Genomic DNA, 18,109 nt, shown 5'->3' with positions numbered 1-18,109 from the left:
GTTAATATGTAAATTGAAACAAATATATATACAAAATAATTCAAATTGAGATTTTACCTTAATTATATACGAAATATTTAGGGGCACAATATTATTTGCACGATTCCAGGTATGAACTCAGCAAAACAGAAACAAAAAAAATGTGGGAGTATAAACCAGGTTATTTTATTCTCGACTTTTAGAATGGATTCGTTCCGGAGGATCAAACCGTTCGAAATGGGGGCTGATCGGTCGCAATTGCCAACCGAGTGGCAGAAATGGAAAAGAGAGCTTGAGCGTTATTTCGATGCAACTGGGTTATCTTCTCAGTGGGAAAAGCGATCGATGCTTTTGCATCTGGCAGGGCCCGAGATACAGGAAATTTTTGACCACTTGCCAGGAGTCGATGAATCCCGTCTTGATCGATCCTCCGTATTATGACGTGGCAATCCAGAAGTTGGACGAACACTGAACCGATGCGCAGGAAAAATTATGAGAGGCATCTGTTCAGGCAAATACTGCAAAAGTCGGAAGAGAGGTTTGCTGATTTTGTTCTTCGCTTACGTATTCAGGCTAAGCGTTGTGAATTCGACAAGTACGATGCCAGAGAGGTTGAGGAAAGGATTATTGAACAGATTGTGGAGGGATGTAGATCAACAGAGCTACGGCGCAATATTTTGGCCAAAGATTTGAGACTAGAAGACATCATAACACTTGGGACTACATTGGCGGATGTGCAGGAACAGATGAAGCATCTGGATCGCAATGATGCGAAGCCGTCAAGCGGAGGAGGCAATCATTTTGGGGTGAACCCAGTGTTCAAAAAGGGACCGGCATCCAGATGGAACACCACTGGAATCCAACGGGATAGAAATCCTCACAGTTGGGTCCCGGCAGCAAAATCGTTCAACTCAACGGACCGAAAATGCTTTGCTTGCGGATATAGAGGTCATCTGAAGGGCGATTCTACTTGTCGGGCAAAAGGTGCCAAATGTCTGAAGTGCGGGCAGCTGGGACATTTTATGAATCGGTGCTTGAAGCGCATCAACCAGCCGGATATGACAATGGAGAAACCAAAACGAATCCGATTGGTTGCAGAGGAGGAAGAACCGAAGGAAGGGAACATCTTTTTCGCTATGGGGAATAACTTGTTCGAATTCATGGTGGGTGGTGTGAAAATCCCCATGATCATAGATTCCGGGGCGGCTGCGAATCTTATCGACAAAGCTACATGGGAACGAGTTCGGAAGACAGGAATGAAGATTAAAGAATATTGGGCGAAACCGGACAAGAATTTGCTTGCGTACGCTACGAAGGAACCGATGGAAATTGTGGGTATGTTCACGGCCGAAGTCCAAGCGGGTTCGATTAAGACGGATGCTAAATTCTACATCGTCGAACACGGACAGCACTGTTTGCTGGGAGACAGCACAGCAAAGGAGCTGAAAGTGCTAAGAGTCGGATTTGATATCGGATCAGTTGGAACGGCCAAAGACGCATTCCCAAAAATAAAAGGAGTTCTAGTTGAGATCCCGATCAACAGGAAGGTTCAACCAGTGCATCAGGCGTATCGCCGAGCGCCAATTCCCTTGGAAGAACGGATTTTTGAGAAGCTGCAGTATCTTTTGGAAAAGGACATAATTGAGAAAGTAGAAGGCCCATCAGTGTGGGTGTCACCACTGGTTCCCATTCTGAAGGAGTCGGGAGATGTCAGGCTCTGTGTGGACATGCGGCAAGCGAATCGGGGTGTGCTTCGAGAACTTCATCCGTTCCCGCTGATCGAAGAACTGCTCGGAAGGGTGAATGGAGCGGTGAAATTTTCAAAGGTTGATGTTAAGGACGCTTATCATCAGCTAGAATTGTCGGAAGATTCGAGGGTGATCACTACGTTCATAACGAAGTACGGCTTGTTTAGGTACAGTTGTTGATCATTTTTAGTTTGCTTGATTTATGTTACGAATGTTGAAATAAATGCTTCTGGTTTCTTTATTATTTTGTATTCATTATCTAGATATAAACGCCTAATGTTCGGTATTAGTTGTGCGCCTGAGATCTTCCAGAAAGTCATGGACACGATTGTGGCTGGTCTGGAAGGAGTCATTGTTTATTTGGACGACGCGATGGTTTTCGGTAGAACACCACACGAGCATGACCAAAGGCTTAAGGCGTTGCTTGCTCGTTTCGAAGAATACGGGGTCTTACTGAACAAGGAAAAGTGTTCATTCAATGTGGACAGCCTGGAGTTTCTTGGTCATCGATTAACCCCGGAAGGCATCAAACCAACGGACAGTCGAGTTACATCAATAACTAAGTTTCGAGAGCCTGAGAATGTAGGAGAGTTGAGAAGTTTTTTGGGTTTGGTGACCTATGTTGGTCGATTTATACCACATCTGGCCACCAGAACCGATCCACTCCGAGCTTTATTGCGGACTGGAAATAAGTTTGTTTGGTCAGCGAAGGAACAGGCAGCGTTCGATGAGATCAAAGCAGCGGTTTCCGACATCAATAATCTTGGGTTTTTCGATCCTCAGGATCTCAGTATACTTGTCACTGATGCTAGTCCATCCGGACTTGGAGCGGTCTTGCTCCAAGAAGATGCAAAAGGAGAAAGGAGAATTATTGCATATGCGAGCAAGTCTCTATCCGAATTGGAACGAAAATACTTCCAGACCGAACGGGAAGCTCTTGGTCTAGTTTGGGGCGTAGAACATTTTCGTCTCTACCTAGTCGGAACCAAGTTTAAACTGGTGACAGACTGCAAACCCTTGCAATTTTTGTTCAGTCGTCGTTCTAAGCCCTGTGCACGGATAGAGCGTTGGGTACTTCGGCTACAGTCTTTCGATTACGAGGTGGTTTACGAACCTGGAATCACTAACCTAGCGGATGCTCTATCGAGACTTTCACCGTCGGAACCCAAAAGCTTTGATGACGAAGGAGAAGAATATATTCAGTTGATCATAAAATCGCCAGCTCCAATAGCAGTGGCTCCAGAGGAGATCGTCTCAGAATCGCAAAAAGATGAACAAATCAAGGAGGTGATTGAAGCGCTGAATAACGGTAGTTGGGCGGATTTTTCCAAGGAGTTCAAGCCGTATGCTGCAGAGTTATACCAGTCAGCAGGAGTATTGCTGCGAGGTGATCGGATTGTCATTCCAAAATCGTTACGCCAACGTGTTTTGGAGCTTGGTCATGAAGGCCATCCCGGTATAGTAGTTATGAAGCGACGGTTACGGCAGAAGGTGTGGTGGCCAGGACTGGATTGGAAGTAGAACAACTGGTGAAACGCTGTAAGGAATGCCTACTTGTATCATCAGCAGGACCTCCAGAACCACTAGTGCGAACGAAGATGCCGGACAAGCCATGGGTGCACATTGCGATAGATTTTATGGGGCCGCTTCCTTCAGGCCACAACCTGCTGGTTATGGTGGACTACTTCAGTCGATTTGTAGAAGTTGCCATCATGAAGGAAATAACAGCGAAACTAACGGTACAGGCATTGCATGAATGCTTCTGTCGTTATGGCATACCAGAGTCCATCAAATCGGACAACGGTCCACAGTTTACGAGTGATGTACTACAGGAGTTTTGCAAAGAATATGGAATTGGGTTCTTTAGGGGTATCAGGATTATTTCATAATCGGATTCTCCGCCCAAAAATTAGTCGAAATCCAAAATTTCATAATTTTTGGAGTCGGGGAACTATTTTTAAAATTCATTTAAAGTTTGTATGGGGAAATTTTTTTGTTCGGGTCGAACTGTCACTTTATCGATTGAACTGTCATTCTATCCACGAAAATTAAAACTGTTTTGTTGATTTAACCATCAAAACAAAGGTATTGGAATCCAATAAAAACACGTTATACTGAGAAAAATGAGCTCTTTCGATTAGGCTATAGAAAATAGCAATATTTTATTCACTAAACAACCCAATTGAACTACGGAAGACAACACCCTATTGGCCGCAAGCGAACGGGGAAGTAGAGAGAGCCAATCGTGCTCTAAAGAAACGGTTACAGATAAGCCAGGAGACAGCAGGAGCCGATTGGAAATGGGATCTAAGAATGTACATTCTTATGTATAATTCTACACCCCACTCAACAACTGGAGTAGCACCATCCTTACTGATGTTTGGAAGAGTTTTGCGTGACAAATTACCGGCAGTTCCACTCACGGGTTTGAAGTTAGTTGAGGACGTCCAAGATCGGGACCGCGAAAAAAAGGAAAAGGAAGCGGAATACGCGGATATACGACGACGAGCGAAACCGAACGCGCTCAAAGAGGGGGACGTAGTATTGGCGAAGAGAATAACGAAAGACAACAAACTCGCAACTAACTTCAGTCCGGAAGAGTTAATCGTATTGCAACGCAAGGGAGCAGACGTTAAGGCTGGTTTACAGTTCGGAAAACGTGTCACGGGATTTGGTCCCCTGTGTATTTTAAATGGAGCGCGGAATTTCAAATCCCGCGACGGAAAACATGGATGACAATTTTCCCGAAGTGTAAACCCGGTCACGGATTTTGGCGCGGAAAGGGAAAAAAATCTCTACACACATTTTTCCCGCCGGAAAGAATTCACTTCGAATTGTTTCCGCGCGTATTTTGATCTGTTTGAGTCGCTACAAAGTTGAAGTGCGCTAAGAATGATTCAATCGCTGTTTTTGGACATCCAATTAAATTGCGTTTTCCCCTTTTTCTAAGAATTTCGTCTATTTGTAAAAAATACTAGAACTATACTGCCCCCATTCGCAAATCAGTCCCATATGAATAGGAAACCCAGCAAAGATGGGACTGTTATGCGAGTGGCGGCAGTATAGTTCCTTGTCGATATTTTCTACGATCAGGAGTGTACTGTTTTTTTCGGGATTTGTGGGAATATTTTTTAGTTCTTCCTAATGATTTTATTTCAAAAAGTACCATCGTAAGTTTTTTATCCGAAAGCTTTTCCTTAGGAATTCAATCCAAAAGTTACCAATAGGAATTATTCTTCTAGGGGTTCTGCCTGGAGATCTACCAGGAGTTCTGCTTGCCAATATTCGTCCATTTTTTCTTCCTATTTTCCTCTAAGTATTTTAACTTTATATTTTTTTTCCTGGGGACCTGCTGGGATGTGATTTTTCCATAGGATCCTCCTGAATGCTCTTTCTGAGGATTCTGAGAAGTTCTAGTTTTTCAAGAAGTTCTTCCTAGGGATTTATCTTTGAAGCCCTGGGCATTTTTCGCTAGATTTTCCTCCTGAGAAGTTTATTCTGAGATTTTTCCCTTTTTTTTCGTTGAGGAGTTACACTACTTTTGGTCATTTTTCATAGCATTCATTTATTTATTTAGTATTACATTTTACAATAAAACTGATTCAACAATTCCTCCGCGTTCTACATTTGCCAGATCGTTCTGCATCTGATCTTGCATGCTACCCTCCAGATCTTCTTGTACTATACGGATCTCTTGCGAACACCAGCTTTGTAGGCTTGTTGTCCGGCATTCTCACGACATGCCCTGCCCATCGTTTCATTCCAGCTTTCGCCGCCTCATATAGTTCTCCTGCACACCGCCAACGGTTGTTCTTAGCACCCGACGCTCGAAAACTTGCTATCCTCCTTGAGCATAGTCCAGATCTCATGCCCGTAGAATACCACCAGTCCTATCAGGGTCCTGTACATGGTGTATTTAGTGCGGGAGTGAATATTTTTTATAGCACTGGAAGACGGCTGCGCTTTCACTCTGAAATATACGAACATTCATTAGCATTGTTTTAATAAATACTTTGCAATTCCTCTAAATGATTTTTTTTGCAAAAGATACTCTAAGGGGTTCTAATAAATAAGTTTAACGGGTGTTCTTTTAAAGGATTTTTTATATAGGGAGTTCCTCGGAAATTCCTCCACGACATCCTCTGGAATTCCTCCAGAAGTTCCTCGGAGATTCCTCGAGAAGTTTATCGGGAATTCCTCCAGGAGTTCCTGAAATAGTTCCTCGGGAATTCTTGCTGGAGTTTATTGGGAATTTCTTCAAGAGTTCCTCGGGAATTTCTCCAGAAGTTCTTCGGGAATTCCTCCTAAAGTTCCTCAAAGAGTTTCTCGCGAAGTCCTCAATAAGTTCCTCGGGAATTCCTCCGGGAACTCCTCGGGAATAAATCCAGGATTTCATTGGGGATTCCTCGGGATTTTTTCGGGAAGTCCTCCACGAGATACTCGGGAATTCATCCAGAGACGATCTTAAAAGATGTTGGAAGGGGAATGGCATTCAGTCTTTGAAGAAATAACTCAAAAACGGATTCTTAAGCTTAAGAATCCGTTTTTGAGTTATTCCTCCAAAGACTGAACGCCATTCCCCTTCCAACATAATCACCAACAGTCGAAATTCGAAGAAAGGATCTTAAAACAGTTTCTCGAGAATTCCTCAAGGAGTTCCTCGGGAATTTCTCAAAAAGTTTATCGGGAATTCCTTAAGAAGTTCTTCGGAAATTCTTTCAGGAGTTCCTTCAGGAGTTCCTCGGGAATTCCTTCAGGAGTTTCTCGGGAATTCCTTAAGAAGTTCCTTGGGAATTCCTTAAGAAGTTCCTCGGGAATTCCTTAAGAAGTTCCTCGGGAATTCCTTAAGAAGTTCCTCGGAAATTCTTTCAGGAGTTCCTCGGAAGTTCCTTCAGGAGTTCCTCGGAAATTCCTTCAGGAGTTCCTCGGGAATTCCTTCAGGAGTTCCTCGGGAATTCCTTCAGGAGTTCCTCGGGAATTCCTTCAGGAGTTCCTCGGGAATTCCTTCAGGAGTTCCTCGGGAATTCCTTCAGGAGTTCCTTCAGGAGTTCCTCGGGAATTCCTTCAGGAGTTCCTCGGGAATTCCTTCAGGAGTTCCTCGGGAATTCCTTCAGGAGTTCCTCGGGAATTCCTTCAGGAGTTCCTCGGGAATTCCTTCAGGAGTTCCTCGGGAATTCCTTCAGGAGTTCCTCGGGAATTCCTTCAGGAGTTCCTCGGGAATTCCTTCAGGAGTTCCTCGGGAATTCCTTCAGGAGTTCCTCGGGAATTCCTTCAGGAGTTCCTCGGGAATTCCTTCAGGAGTTCCTCGGGAATTCCTTCAGGAGTTCCTCGGGAATTCCTTCAGGAGTTCCTCGGGAATTCCTTCAGGAGTTCCTCGGGAATTCCTTCAGAAGTTCCTCGAGAATTCCTTCAGGAGTTCCACGGCTATTCCTTCAGAAGTTGCTCGGGAATTCTTTCAGGAGTTCCTCGGGAGTTCCTTCAGGAGTTCCTCGGGAATTCCTTCAGGAGTTCCTCGGGAATTCCTTCAGGAGTTCCTCGGGAATTCCTTCAGGAGTTCCTCGGGAATTCCTTCAGGAGTTCCTCGGGAATTCCTTCAGGAGTTCCTCGGGAATTCCTTCAGGAGTTCCTCGGGAATTCCTTCAGGAGTTCCTCGGGAATTCCTTCAGGAGTTCCTCGGGAATTCCTTCAGGAGTTCCTCGGGAATTCCTTCAGGAGTTCCTCGGGAATTCCTTCAGGAGTTCCTCGGGAATTCCTTCAGGAGTTCCTCGGGAATTCCTTCAGGAGTTCCTCGGGAATTCCTTCAGGAGTTCCTCGGGAATTCCTTCAGGAGTTCCTCGGGAATTCCTTCAGGAGTTCCTCGGGAATTCCTTCAGGAGTTCCTCGGGAATTCCTTCAGGAGTTCCTCGGGAATTCCTTCAGGAGTTCCTCGGGAATTCCTTCAGGAGTTCCTCGGGAATTCCTTCAGGAGTTCCTCGGGAATTCCTTCAGGAGTTCCTCGGGAATTCCTTCAGGAGTTCCTCGGGAATTCCTTCAGGAGTTCCTCGGGAATTCCTTCAGGAGTTCCTCGGGAATTCCTTCAGGAGTTCCTCGGGAATTCCTTCAGGAGTTCCTCGGGAATTCCTTCAGGAGTTCCTCGGGAATTCCTTCAGGAGTTCCTCGGGAATTCCTTCAGAAGTTCCTCGGAAATTGCTTCAGGAGTTCCTCGGGAATTCCTTCAGGAGTTCCTCGGGAATTCCTTCAGGAGTTCCTCGGGAATTCCTTCAGGAGTTCCTCGGGAATTCCTTCAGGAGTTCCTCGGGAATTCCTTCAGGAGTTCCTCGGGAATTCCTTCAGGAGTTCCTCGGGAATTCCTTCAGGAGTTCCTCGGGAATTCCTTCAGGAGTTCCTCGGGAATTCCTTCAGGAGTTCCTCGGGAATTCCTTCAGGAGTTCCTCGGGAATTCCTTCAGGAGTTCCTCGGGAATTCCTTCAGGAGTTCCTCGGGAATTCCTTCAGAAGTTCCTCGGAAATTGCTTCAGGAGTTCCTCGGGAATTCCTTCAGGAGTTCCTCGGGAATTCCTTCAGGAGTTCCTCGGGAATTCCTTCAGGAGTTCCTCGGGAATTCCTTCAGGAGTTCCTCGGGAATTCCTTCAGGAGTTCCTCGGGAATTCCTTCAGGAGTTCCTCGGGAATTCCTTCAGAAGTTCCTCGGAAATTGCTTCAGGAGTTCCTCGGGAATTCCTTCAGGAGTTCCTCGGGAATTCCTTCAGGAGTTCCTCGGGAATTCCTTCAGGAGTTCCTCGGGAATTCCTTCAGGAGTTCCTCGGGAATTCCTTCAGGAGTTCCTCGGGAATTCCTTCAGGAGTTCCTCGGGAATTCCTTCAGGAGTTCCTCGGGAATTCCTTCAGGAGTTCCTCGGGAATTCCTTCAGGAGTTCCTCGGGAATTCCTTCAGGAGTTCCTCGGGAATTCCTTCAGGAGTTCCTCGGGAATTCCTTCAGGAGTTCCTCGGGAATTCCTTCAGAAGTTCCTCGGAAATTGCTTCAGGAGTTCCTCGGGAATTCCTTCAGGAGTTCCTCGGGAATTCCTTCAGGAGTTCCTCGGGAATTCCTTCAGGAGTTCCTCGGGAATTCCTTCAGGAGTTCCTCGGGAATTCCTTCAGGAGTTCCTCGGGAATTCCTTCAGGAGTTCCTCGGGAATTCCTTCAGGAGTTCCTCGGGAATTCCTTCAGGAGTTCCTCGGGAATTCCTTCAGGAGTTCCTCGGGAATTCCTCGGGAATTCCTTCAGGAGTTCCTGGGGAATTCCTTCAGGAGTTCCTCGGGAATTCCTTCAGGAGTTCCTCGGGAATTCCTTCAGGAGTTCCTCGGGAATTCCTTCAGGAGTTCCTCGGGAATTCCTTCAGGAGTTCCTCGGGAATTCCTTCAGGAGTTCCTCGGGAATTCTTTCAGGAGTTCCTCGGGAATTCCTTCAGGAGTTCCTCGGGAATTCCTTCAGGAGTTCCTCGGGAATTCCTTCAGGAGTTCCTCGGGAATTCCTTCAGGAGTTCCTCGGGAATTCCTTCAGGAGTTCCTCGGGAATTCCTTCAGGAGTTCCTCGGGAATTCCTTCAGGAGTTCCTCGGGAATTCCTTCAGGAGTTCCTCGGGAATTCCTTCAGGAGTTCCTCGGGAATTCCTTCAGGAGTTCCTCGGGAATTCCTTCAGGAGTTCCTCGGGAATTCCTTCAGGAGTTCCTCGGGAATTCCTTCAGGAGTTCCTCGGGAATTCCTTCAGGAGTTCCTCGGGAATTCCTTCAGGAGTTCCTCGGGAATTCCTTCAGGAGTTCCTCGGGAATTCCTTCAGGAGTTCCTCGGGAATTCCTTCAGGAGTTCCTCGGGAATTCCTTCAGGAGTTCCTCGGGAATTCCTCCAAGTGTTCCTCGGCAATTTATCCAGGAGATCGTTAAAGAGCTCCTCGAGAATTCCTCCAGGAGTTCCTCGGTAATTTCTCCTGCATTTCCTCGGGAAGTCCTCCAGGAGTTCCTCGGTAATTTCTCCTGCATTTCCTCGGGAATTCTTCCAGGAGATCTTAAAAGAGTTCCTCGTGAATTCTTCCAGGAATTCCTCCAGGAGTTCCTCGTGAATTCCTTAAGAATTTCCTCGTGAATTCCCTGAGCAGTTCACTTAAGAGTTCATCGGGAATTCCTCCAGGAGATCCTTCGGTATACCTCCAGGCGATCCTTGGGTATTCCTGCAGGAGTTTCTTGAAAATTGCTGCAGGAGTTCGTAAAAGAGTTGTCCGGGAATTCCTCCAGGAGATCTTAAAAGAATACCTCGTGCATTCTTCCAGGAGTTCCTCGGGAATTCCTTCAGGAGATTCTCGGGAATTCCTTCAGAATTTCCTCGTGAATTCCCTCTGCAGTTCACTTAAGAGTTCATCGGGAATTCCTCCAGGAGATCCTTGGGGTATTCCTGCAGGAGTTCCTTGAAAATTCCTGCAGGAGTTCCTCGGAAATTTCTTCACGTTTTCCTATGGAATTCCTGCAGGAGTTTCTCGGGAATTCCTCGAGGAGTTCCTCGAGAATTTCTCCAGGAGTTCCTCGAGAATTCCTCCCGCAGTTCTTCGGGAAGTCCTCCAGGAGTTTCTCGGGAATTTCTCCAAGAGTTCGTAAAAGAGTTGCCCGGGAATTCCTCCAGGAGTGCCTCGGGAGTTCCTCCAGGAGATCTTAAAAGAGTTCCTCGTGAATTCTTCCAGGAGTTCCTCGAGAATTGTTCCTGGAGTTCCTCGGGAATTCCTTCAGAATTTCCTCGTGAATTCCCTCAGCAGTTCACTTCAGAGTTCATCGGGAATTTCAACAGGAGTTCCTTGGGAATTCCTCTTGAAGTTTCTTGGAAAATTCCTTCAGAAGTTCCTCGGAAATTCCTCCAGGACTCCTGGAGCAATTCCCGAGGAACTCCTAGAGGAATTCCTAAGAAAAACGTGGAGAAGTTTCCGAGGATCTCCTGCAGGAATTTTCAAGGAACTCCTGCAGGAATACCCAAGGATCGCCTGGAGGTATACCCGAAGATCTCCTGGAGGAATTCCCGATGAACTCCTGAAGGAATTCCCGAGGAACTCCTGAAGGAGTTCTCCAGGAACCCCTGAAGGAATTCCCGAGGAACTCCTGAAGGAATTCCCGAGGAACTCCTGAAGCAATTTCCGAGGAATTCCTTCAGGATTTCCTAGGAAATTCCTTCAGGAGTTCCTCGGAAATTGCTTCAGGAGTTCCTCGGAAATTGCTTCAGGAGTTCCTCGGGAATTCCTTCAGGAGTTCCTCGGGAATTCCTTCAGGGGTTCCTGGGGAACTCCTTCAGGAGTTCCTCGGGAATTCTCTCAGGAGTTCATCGGGAATTCCTCCAGGAGATCTTCGGGTATACCTCCAGGCGATCCTTGGGTATTCCTGCAGGAGTTCCTTGAAAATTCCTGCAGGAGATCCTCGGAAACTTCTCCACGTTTTTCTAAGGAATTCCTCTAGGAGTTCCTCGGGAATTGCTCCAGGAGTCCTGGAGGAATTTCCGAGGAACTCCTGAAGGAGTTTTCCAAGAAACTCCAAGAGGAATTCCCAAGGAACTCCTGTTGAAATTCTCGATGAACTCTGAAGTGAACTGCTGAGGGAATTCACGAGGAAATTCCGAAGGAATTCCCGAGGAACTCCAGGAGCAATTCTCGAGGAACTCCTGGAAGAATTCACGAGGAACTCTTTTAAGATCTCCTGGAGGAACTCCCGAGGCACTCCTGGAGGAATTCCCGGGCAACTCTTTTACAAACTCTTGGAGAAATTCCCGAGAAACTCCTGGAGGAATGCACGAGGAACTCTCTTTTAAGAATTCCTCGAGGAATTCTCGAGGAACTCCTGGAGAAATTCCCGAGGAACTCCTGGAGGACTTCCCGAGGAACTGCAGGAGGAATTCCCGAGGAACTCCTGGAGAAATTCTCGAGGAACTCCTCGAGGAATTCTCGAGAAACTCCAGGAGGAATTCCATAGGGAAACGTGAAGAAATTTCCGAGGAACTCCTGCAGGAATTTCCAAGGAACTCCTGCAGGAATACCCCAAGGATCTCCTGGAGGAATTCCCGATGAACTCTTAAGTGAACTGCAGAGGGAATTCACGAGGAAATTCTGAAGGAATTCCCGAGAAACTCCTGAAGGAATTCCCGAGGAACTCCTGGAAGAATGCACGAGGTATTCTTTTAAGATCTCCTGGAGGTACTCCCGAGGCACTCCTGGAGGAATTCCCGAGGCACTCCTGGAGGAATTCCCGGGCAATTCTTTTACGAACTCCTGCAGCAATTTTCAAGAAACTCCTGCAGGAATACCCAAGGATCGCCTGGAGGTATACCGAAGGATCTCCTGGAGGAATTCCCGATGAACTCTTAAATGAACTGCTCAGGGAATTCACGAGGAAATTCTTAAGGAATTCACGAGGAACTTCTGGAGGAATTCCCGAGGAACTCCTGGAAGAATTCACGAGGAACTCTTTTAAGATCTCCTGGAAGAATTCTCGAGGAACACCTGGAGCAATTCCCGAGGAACTCCTGGAGGAATTCCTCGAGGAATTCCCGAGGAACTCCTGGAGGAATTCCCGATGAATTCCAGGAGGAATTCCCGAGCAACTCCTGGAAGAATTCTCGAGGAACTCTTTTAGGATCTCCTGGAACTCCCGAATTCCCGAGGAACTCGTGAAGGATTTACCGAGGAACTCCTGATGGACTTACCGAGGAACTCCTGAAGGAATTCCCGAGGATCTCCTGAAGGAATTCCCGAAGAACTCCTGAAGGAATTCCCGAGGAACTCCTGAAGAAATTCCCGAGGAACTCCTGAAGGAATTCCCGAGGAATTTCTGAAGGAATACCCGAGGAACTCCTGAAGGAATTCCCGAGGAACTCCTGAAGAAATTCCCGAGGAACTCCTGAAGGAATTCCCGAGGAACTCCTGAAGGAATTCTTGTGGAACTCCTGAAGGGATTCCCGAGGAACTCCTGAAGGAATTCCCAAGGAACTCCTGAAGGAATTCCCGAGGAACTCCTGAAGGAATTCCCGAAGAACTCCTGATGGAATTCCCGAGGAACTCCTGAAGGAATTTCCGAGGAACTCCTGAAGGAATTCCCGAGGAACTCCTGAAGCAATTTCCGAGGAACTCCTGAAGCAATTTCCGAGGAACTCCTGAAGGAATTTCTTAGGAAATCCTGAAGTAATTCCCGAGGAACTCCGGAAGGAATACCCGAAGAACTCCTGAAGGAATTCCTGAGGAACTTCCAAGAAACTCCAAGAGGAATTCCCAAGGAACCCCTGTTGAAATTCCCGAGGAACTCCTGGGGGAATTTCCGAGGAACTCCTGGGGGAATTTCCGAGGAACTCCTGGAGGTATTCCCGAGGATCTCCTGGAGGAATTCGCGAGGAACCCCAGGAGGAATTTTCGAGGAACTCCTGGAGAAATTCCTGAAGAGTTCTTGGAGGGATTCCCGCGGAGCTCCTGGAGGAATTCCCGAATATCTCCTGGAGGAATTCGCGAGGAACTCCGGGAGGAATTTTCGAGGAACTCCTGGAGGAATTTCCGTGCAATTTCTCAGGAAATTTGCGAGGAACACCTATGCAGATTCCTGAGGAACTGCTGAAGGAATTCTCGTACAATTTCTGGAGGTATTTCAGAAGGACTCCTGGAGGAATTTCCGAGGATCTCCTCAAGAATTCCCATGAATTTCCTGAAGAAATTCACAAGGAACTACTGTAGGAATTTCTTGGGAACTTCTGGATGAATTCACAGGTAACTCCTGGAAAAAATTCGAGGAACTCGTGGAGAAATTCCCGAAGAAGTCCTGGAGGAACTCGAATTCCTTGAAAAACTGGCGGAGAACTCTTGGAGAAATTCCTGAAGAACTTTTGAAGGCATTCCCTAGGAATTTTCTAGGAATTCCTCGAGAAATTTCCGAGGACCTCCTGGTGGAATTCCCGTGAAGCTTTTGGTGGTACTCCTGAGGAACTCTTGGAGGAATTTCAGAAGAATTTCTTAAGGAATTCCAAGACCTTCTGTATGAATTTTCGATCATCTCTCGGGAAACTTCCTAAGAAACTCCTGGAAAAAATCCCAACGAACTTTAAGAAGAATTTCTTGGGAAATTCCTGGAGAACTTCCCGATAAACTCCTGGAGGAATTTCTGAGAAACTGCTGGAGGAATTCCCAAGGAACTCCTGGATAAATTTCCGAGGAACTCCTGGAGAAATTGCGGAGGAACCCCTGAAGCAATTTCCGTTAAATGTCTGGAGGAATTACCGAGAAACTCCTGGAGAAATTTTCATGGGGCACGTGGAGGAATTTCCAAGGAACTTCTGGAGAAATTCCCGAGGGAATCCTGGAGGAATTTCCATAGAATTCCTGGAGGATTTTCCGAGGAACTCCTATGGATGTTCCAAAAAAACTTCTGGAGGAATCCCAGTGTAATTTCTGGAGGAATTTCCGCGGAACTCCTGGAGGAATTTTCGAGGAACTCCTGGAGGAATTTCCGAGGAACTCCTGGAGGAACTTCCGATGACCTTCTGGAGGAATTTCCGAGGAGTTCCTGTAGGAATTCTCGAGATTTTTCTGGAAAAAAATCCGAGGAACTCCTGAAGGAATTCCCGAGGAACTCCTGAAGGATTTTTTGAGGACCTCCTGACGGAATTCTCGTGGAGATTCTGGAGCTTTTCCCAAGGAACTCCTGGAGGCATTAAGAGGAACTCCTGGAGGAATTCTTGATCAACTCCCGGTAAAAAAAAAACCGAGGAACTCCTGCAAGATACTCCGAATAATTTCTGAAGAAATTCCCAAGGGACTTCTGAAAGAAATACCTGGGAAACTCCTGTGAGAATTGCCGAGAAACTCCTGAAGCAATTGCCGAGGAAGCAATTCCCGAGGAATTCCTGAAGGAACTCTCGAGGAATTCCTGGAAGAGGTCTCAAGAAACTCCTGGTGGTATTCGATTGGAACTCCTGGAGGAATTCCGAGGAACTCCTGGAAAAAAATACCGATGAAATCTTGTAGAAATTTCCAGGGAACTCCTGGAAGCAGAATCCAGATGGAATCCTCAGGAGGCATTCTTGGGAAAAATTCTCAGCAGGGAATCCTGAGGAATTCCTGAATAAATCCTCAGGAAGAATTCCTGCAAGAATTCTCATGACGAGTTCCTGTTGGAATCCTCCAAGGAATTCTTGGAGGTCTTCTTGGAAAAATCCTCCACAGGGAATCCTAATGAATTCCTGGAGGAATCCTCAGTAGCAATTCCTGGAGGAATCGTCAGCAGGAATTCCTGGAAAAATCCTCAGAGGAATTCCTCGAGGAATACCCAGCAAGACTTCCTGGAGGAATTCTTAGACGAATCCTGGATGGAATCCTGAGGAATTGCCGGAGGAATTCTCAGCTGGGATTCCTGGAGGAATTTTTGGAGGATTTCTCGGAAGATATTCCTTGAGGATTCCTCTGGAGGATTCTTCAGAAGGATATCCTGGAGGCACTTCTGGACGAGGAAACTGCTTGAGGAATCCTCACAGGGAATCCCTGGAGGAGTCCGCAGAGGGAACCTGCTGGGGAATCCTTAGTCAAAACTTGCGGAGGAACTTCGAGATATCCTCAGAGGACACTTTTGGAGAAATCCTCAAAATGAACTCCAGGAGAAAATCCCTTGAATGAACTCTAGGAGGAATTCCTAGAGGGAACTCCTGACGGAACCTCCAGAAAAAAATACCTTTTGGAACATTATTCACGAGAACTCCTGGATGCATCCACCAATCAAACTCCTGGATGAATGCCCAGAAGAGCTTCTGGTGGAATCCATAGAGGGAACTCCTGGAGTAATCCTGAAAAGGAACTCCAGTAGGAATTGCAAGGATGAACCCCTATAATAAACTCTAGCAGGAATCCCAGGAAGGAAGTCCTGGAGGAATCACCAGAAGAAATCCCCAGAGGAAACTCCTGGAGGAATCCCAGAAATGAACACTTTGGGGAATCCCTACAATGAACTTTAGGAGGAATCTTCAGAAAGAACTACTGTACAAATCCCCTGAGGGAGCTTCTTCAGAAACTTCAAAGGAAACTCCAGGAGGAATCGCTAGAGTGAACTTCTGGGGAATCCCCAGAGAGAACTTCTAGAAAAATCTTCAAAGGAAACCCCTGGAGGAATGTCTAGAAGGCACTCCTGCACGAACCTGGACGCCTTGGTAATAAATTATGTAAAGAAAAAAAATCTAAATTGAAGAAAAGAACTGTCCAATATTTGTAATTTGTATCGGATAAGTATGACAAAATTTATTATTACACAAATTTAGAAGCATTACATAGATCCTTAATTTAGACTAAGGGAACAGGAAGGGAACTCCTGGGGGTATCTCTAGGAAAAACAAAACTCTTCGAAGAATATCCAGAAGAATTCTTGAATGCATCCTCCAAACAAACTCCTGAGTGAATGCCCAGGAAGAGCTTCTGGCGGAATCCTTAGAGGAAGTCCAGGAAGCATCCCTACAATGATCTCGTAGATATTATAAAACTGAGGAGAAACCCCTACTATATACTCTAGGAATAATCCCAGAAACGATCTCCTGGAGGAAACCCTAGAGGACACACTATGAGGAAACTACAAAAGAAACTACTGTACGAATCCCCAGAGGGATCTCCTGCAGAAATCCCCAGAGAGAACTCCTGGAGGAATTCTCAATCTTTTAGATTGAATTAGTTAGAAGCGCATATTTATATTACATCTCTTCGCTTACACGAATAATGAGTATATTGTAAATAGGAAAGGTATATTAAACTACTCACCATCACAAGTCGATTTATACAGCATCTGGATCGTTTTGTCGCGATGCTAGTTCCATATAAAAAGCTAGTTCCGCTGGGGAACATCCCGTGTCCATGTTGTGCAGGCCTTGTCCCGTTGAAACTCGTCAATATTTTTCAGTCAACTTTTTTCAACAGCTTTGTCAGCGGATATCATTTTGTGCAAAATAGTCCGCAGTTGGAGGGGTATTTAACCAATTCGATAAAGTCGTCAATCGAGTCGGTCGAAAGCCGGTGTCACACGCACCGGTGAAATTGGATTCCATGCGTTTCGGGATACCGTTGGAACGAAATGACAGCCACCGTTCGAGCTCGCTCGAATCATGGTGCGCCGTCGTCATGTTCCCGTTTGCCATCTGTGCTACCCGCCACGTAATTAGTTTGCCGGCGCCGATCTTGAATCCGAAACCGATGGAAGCAATTGGAAGGCATCTGCAGAATTTTGGTGACTGCTTCTCCAGTTTAAATTAGAGCTAAAAGAAGCAAAAAGAATGCCTACATGAAACCATAAGCAGATTGGGGGAAGCTGTATGATAATTACCAATTCCTCTAGAAATTTTGTTGCGGACTGCTTTAGAAATTGAAATAGGTGTTAGATAACTAACACCTTCCGTGGTTCTGACGCCGTGTAGACTCCGAGCAATGGTCCTGCTTGCGTCATCATGTTCGCTGTTGTCCGTGCTCCAAGGGTGGATCCAACAGCGAAGTAGTAGTATAGATGCGGACTCGCAATGGGCGTATTGTAGTTCAATTGCGTCCTCGGGACATAAAAACCAGCCTTTTGGAGCGAAGCCTTGGTGCGCCGCTGCTCGATGACCCAGAGTTGATCGATGTTTATTAATTTCAGCGATCCGCTGAGCACAAGCCGAGCTGTGCCGTTACTTTCACTTGCCCTCCTGGGTCGAAGCATTTTTGGCGACCGCTTTCAATCGAATTTTTCAGCATGTACCATAGTTCCTGGAACCACGAACACCGGACGGTCAGGTACGGGTTTGGGTGGTTTGAGCAGCAGCAACATGCAGACATCGGATGGCACACCTGAAATGCATTTAAATATGTTAATTTAACGCCCTTTTTATGTAAACCGATAACTTTTATAAAAATAACTTACTTTTGAATAATTATTAAACGATGAATGATCAATTGCAGCACCAAAAAACGAAACGAATGGACCGATCAGACAAAATATTTTCTCTGGGACCGTTGTAAACACGTAAACAAACGTCAAAGTTATTTGTGGAGAGATGAGGAGAACAGTCGGCGGAAAAATTTTCCGAATTGATTCCCGTGCCAAATCCCGCGCGCAAATCCCGTGGCAAAATTTCCGAACTGTAAACAAGCCTTTACACTACATTCTAACGAAACCGGAAGAACGTTCCATCGAAACGTCTCGCAATTGAAACGAATGGAAGTTGGATCAAGGGACAACCCGACAGGTTCAGAAACCCTTGAACACATTCCGAAGCTACATCCAGAAACTTCAACTTCAGCAGAATTGCCAGATTCGTCAGCAGGTGTGACGTCGACGGGAAGACCTCGCCGTGAAAGCAAGAACCGCAATACTTGAGTGACTATAGATTGGGGA

At 46.2% G+C, this 18,109-nt stretch overlaps 1 protein-coding gene and 1 long non-coding RNA gene across 2 annotated transcripts; one reads left to right on the top strand and one right to left on the bottom strand.

The window, feature by feature from the left end:
- The first annotated feature begins 416 nt into the window (after positions 1–416).
- LOC134290479 (uncharacterized protein K02A2.6-like) lies at positions 417–1,907 on the top strand. Its single transcript, XM_062857630.1, has one exon. The coding sequence runs from the start codon at positions 417–419 to the stop codon at positions 1,905–1,907; it is 1,491 nt and encodes a 496-aa protein (XP_062713614.1).
- A 3,323-nt stretch (positions 1,908–5,230) lies between these two features.
- LOC134292251 (uncharacterized) lies at positions 5,231–17,862 on the bottom strand. The gene is made up of 3 exons (XR_009999539.1): positions 17,636–17,862; positions 16,507–17,562; positions 5,231–5,697 (listed from the first exon to the last, which is right to left on the bottom strand). It is a non-coding gene; the product is annotated as an uncharacterized LOC134292251 (long non-coding RNA).
- Between the last annotated feature and the right edge of the window lie 247 nt (positions 17,863–18,109).

Source organism: Aedes albopictus, chromosome 3 (genome assembly GCF_035046485.1).
Source record: "Aedes albopictus strain Foshan chromosome 3, AalbF5, whole genome shotgun sequence".
Taxonomy (NCBI): Eukaryota; Metazoa; Arthropoda; class Insecta; order Diptera; family Culicidae; genus Aedes; species Aedes albopictus.
Note: the sequence above shows the minus strand (reverse complement) of the source record. Positions and strands in the feature narration are given on the sequence as shown.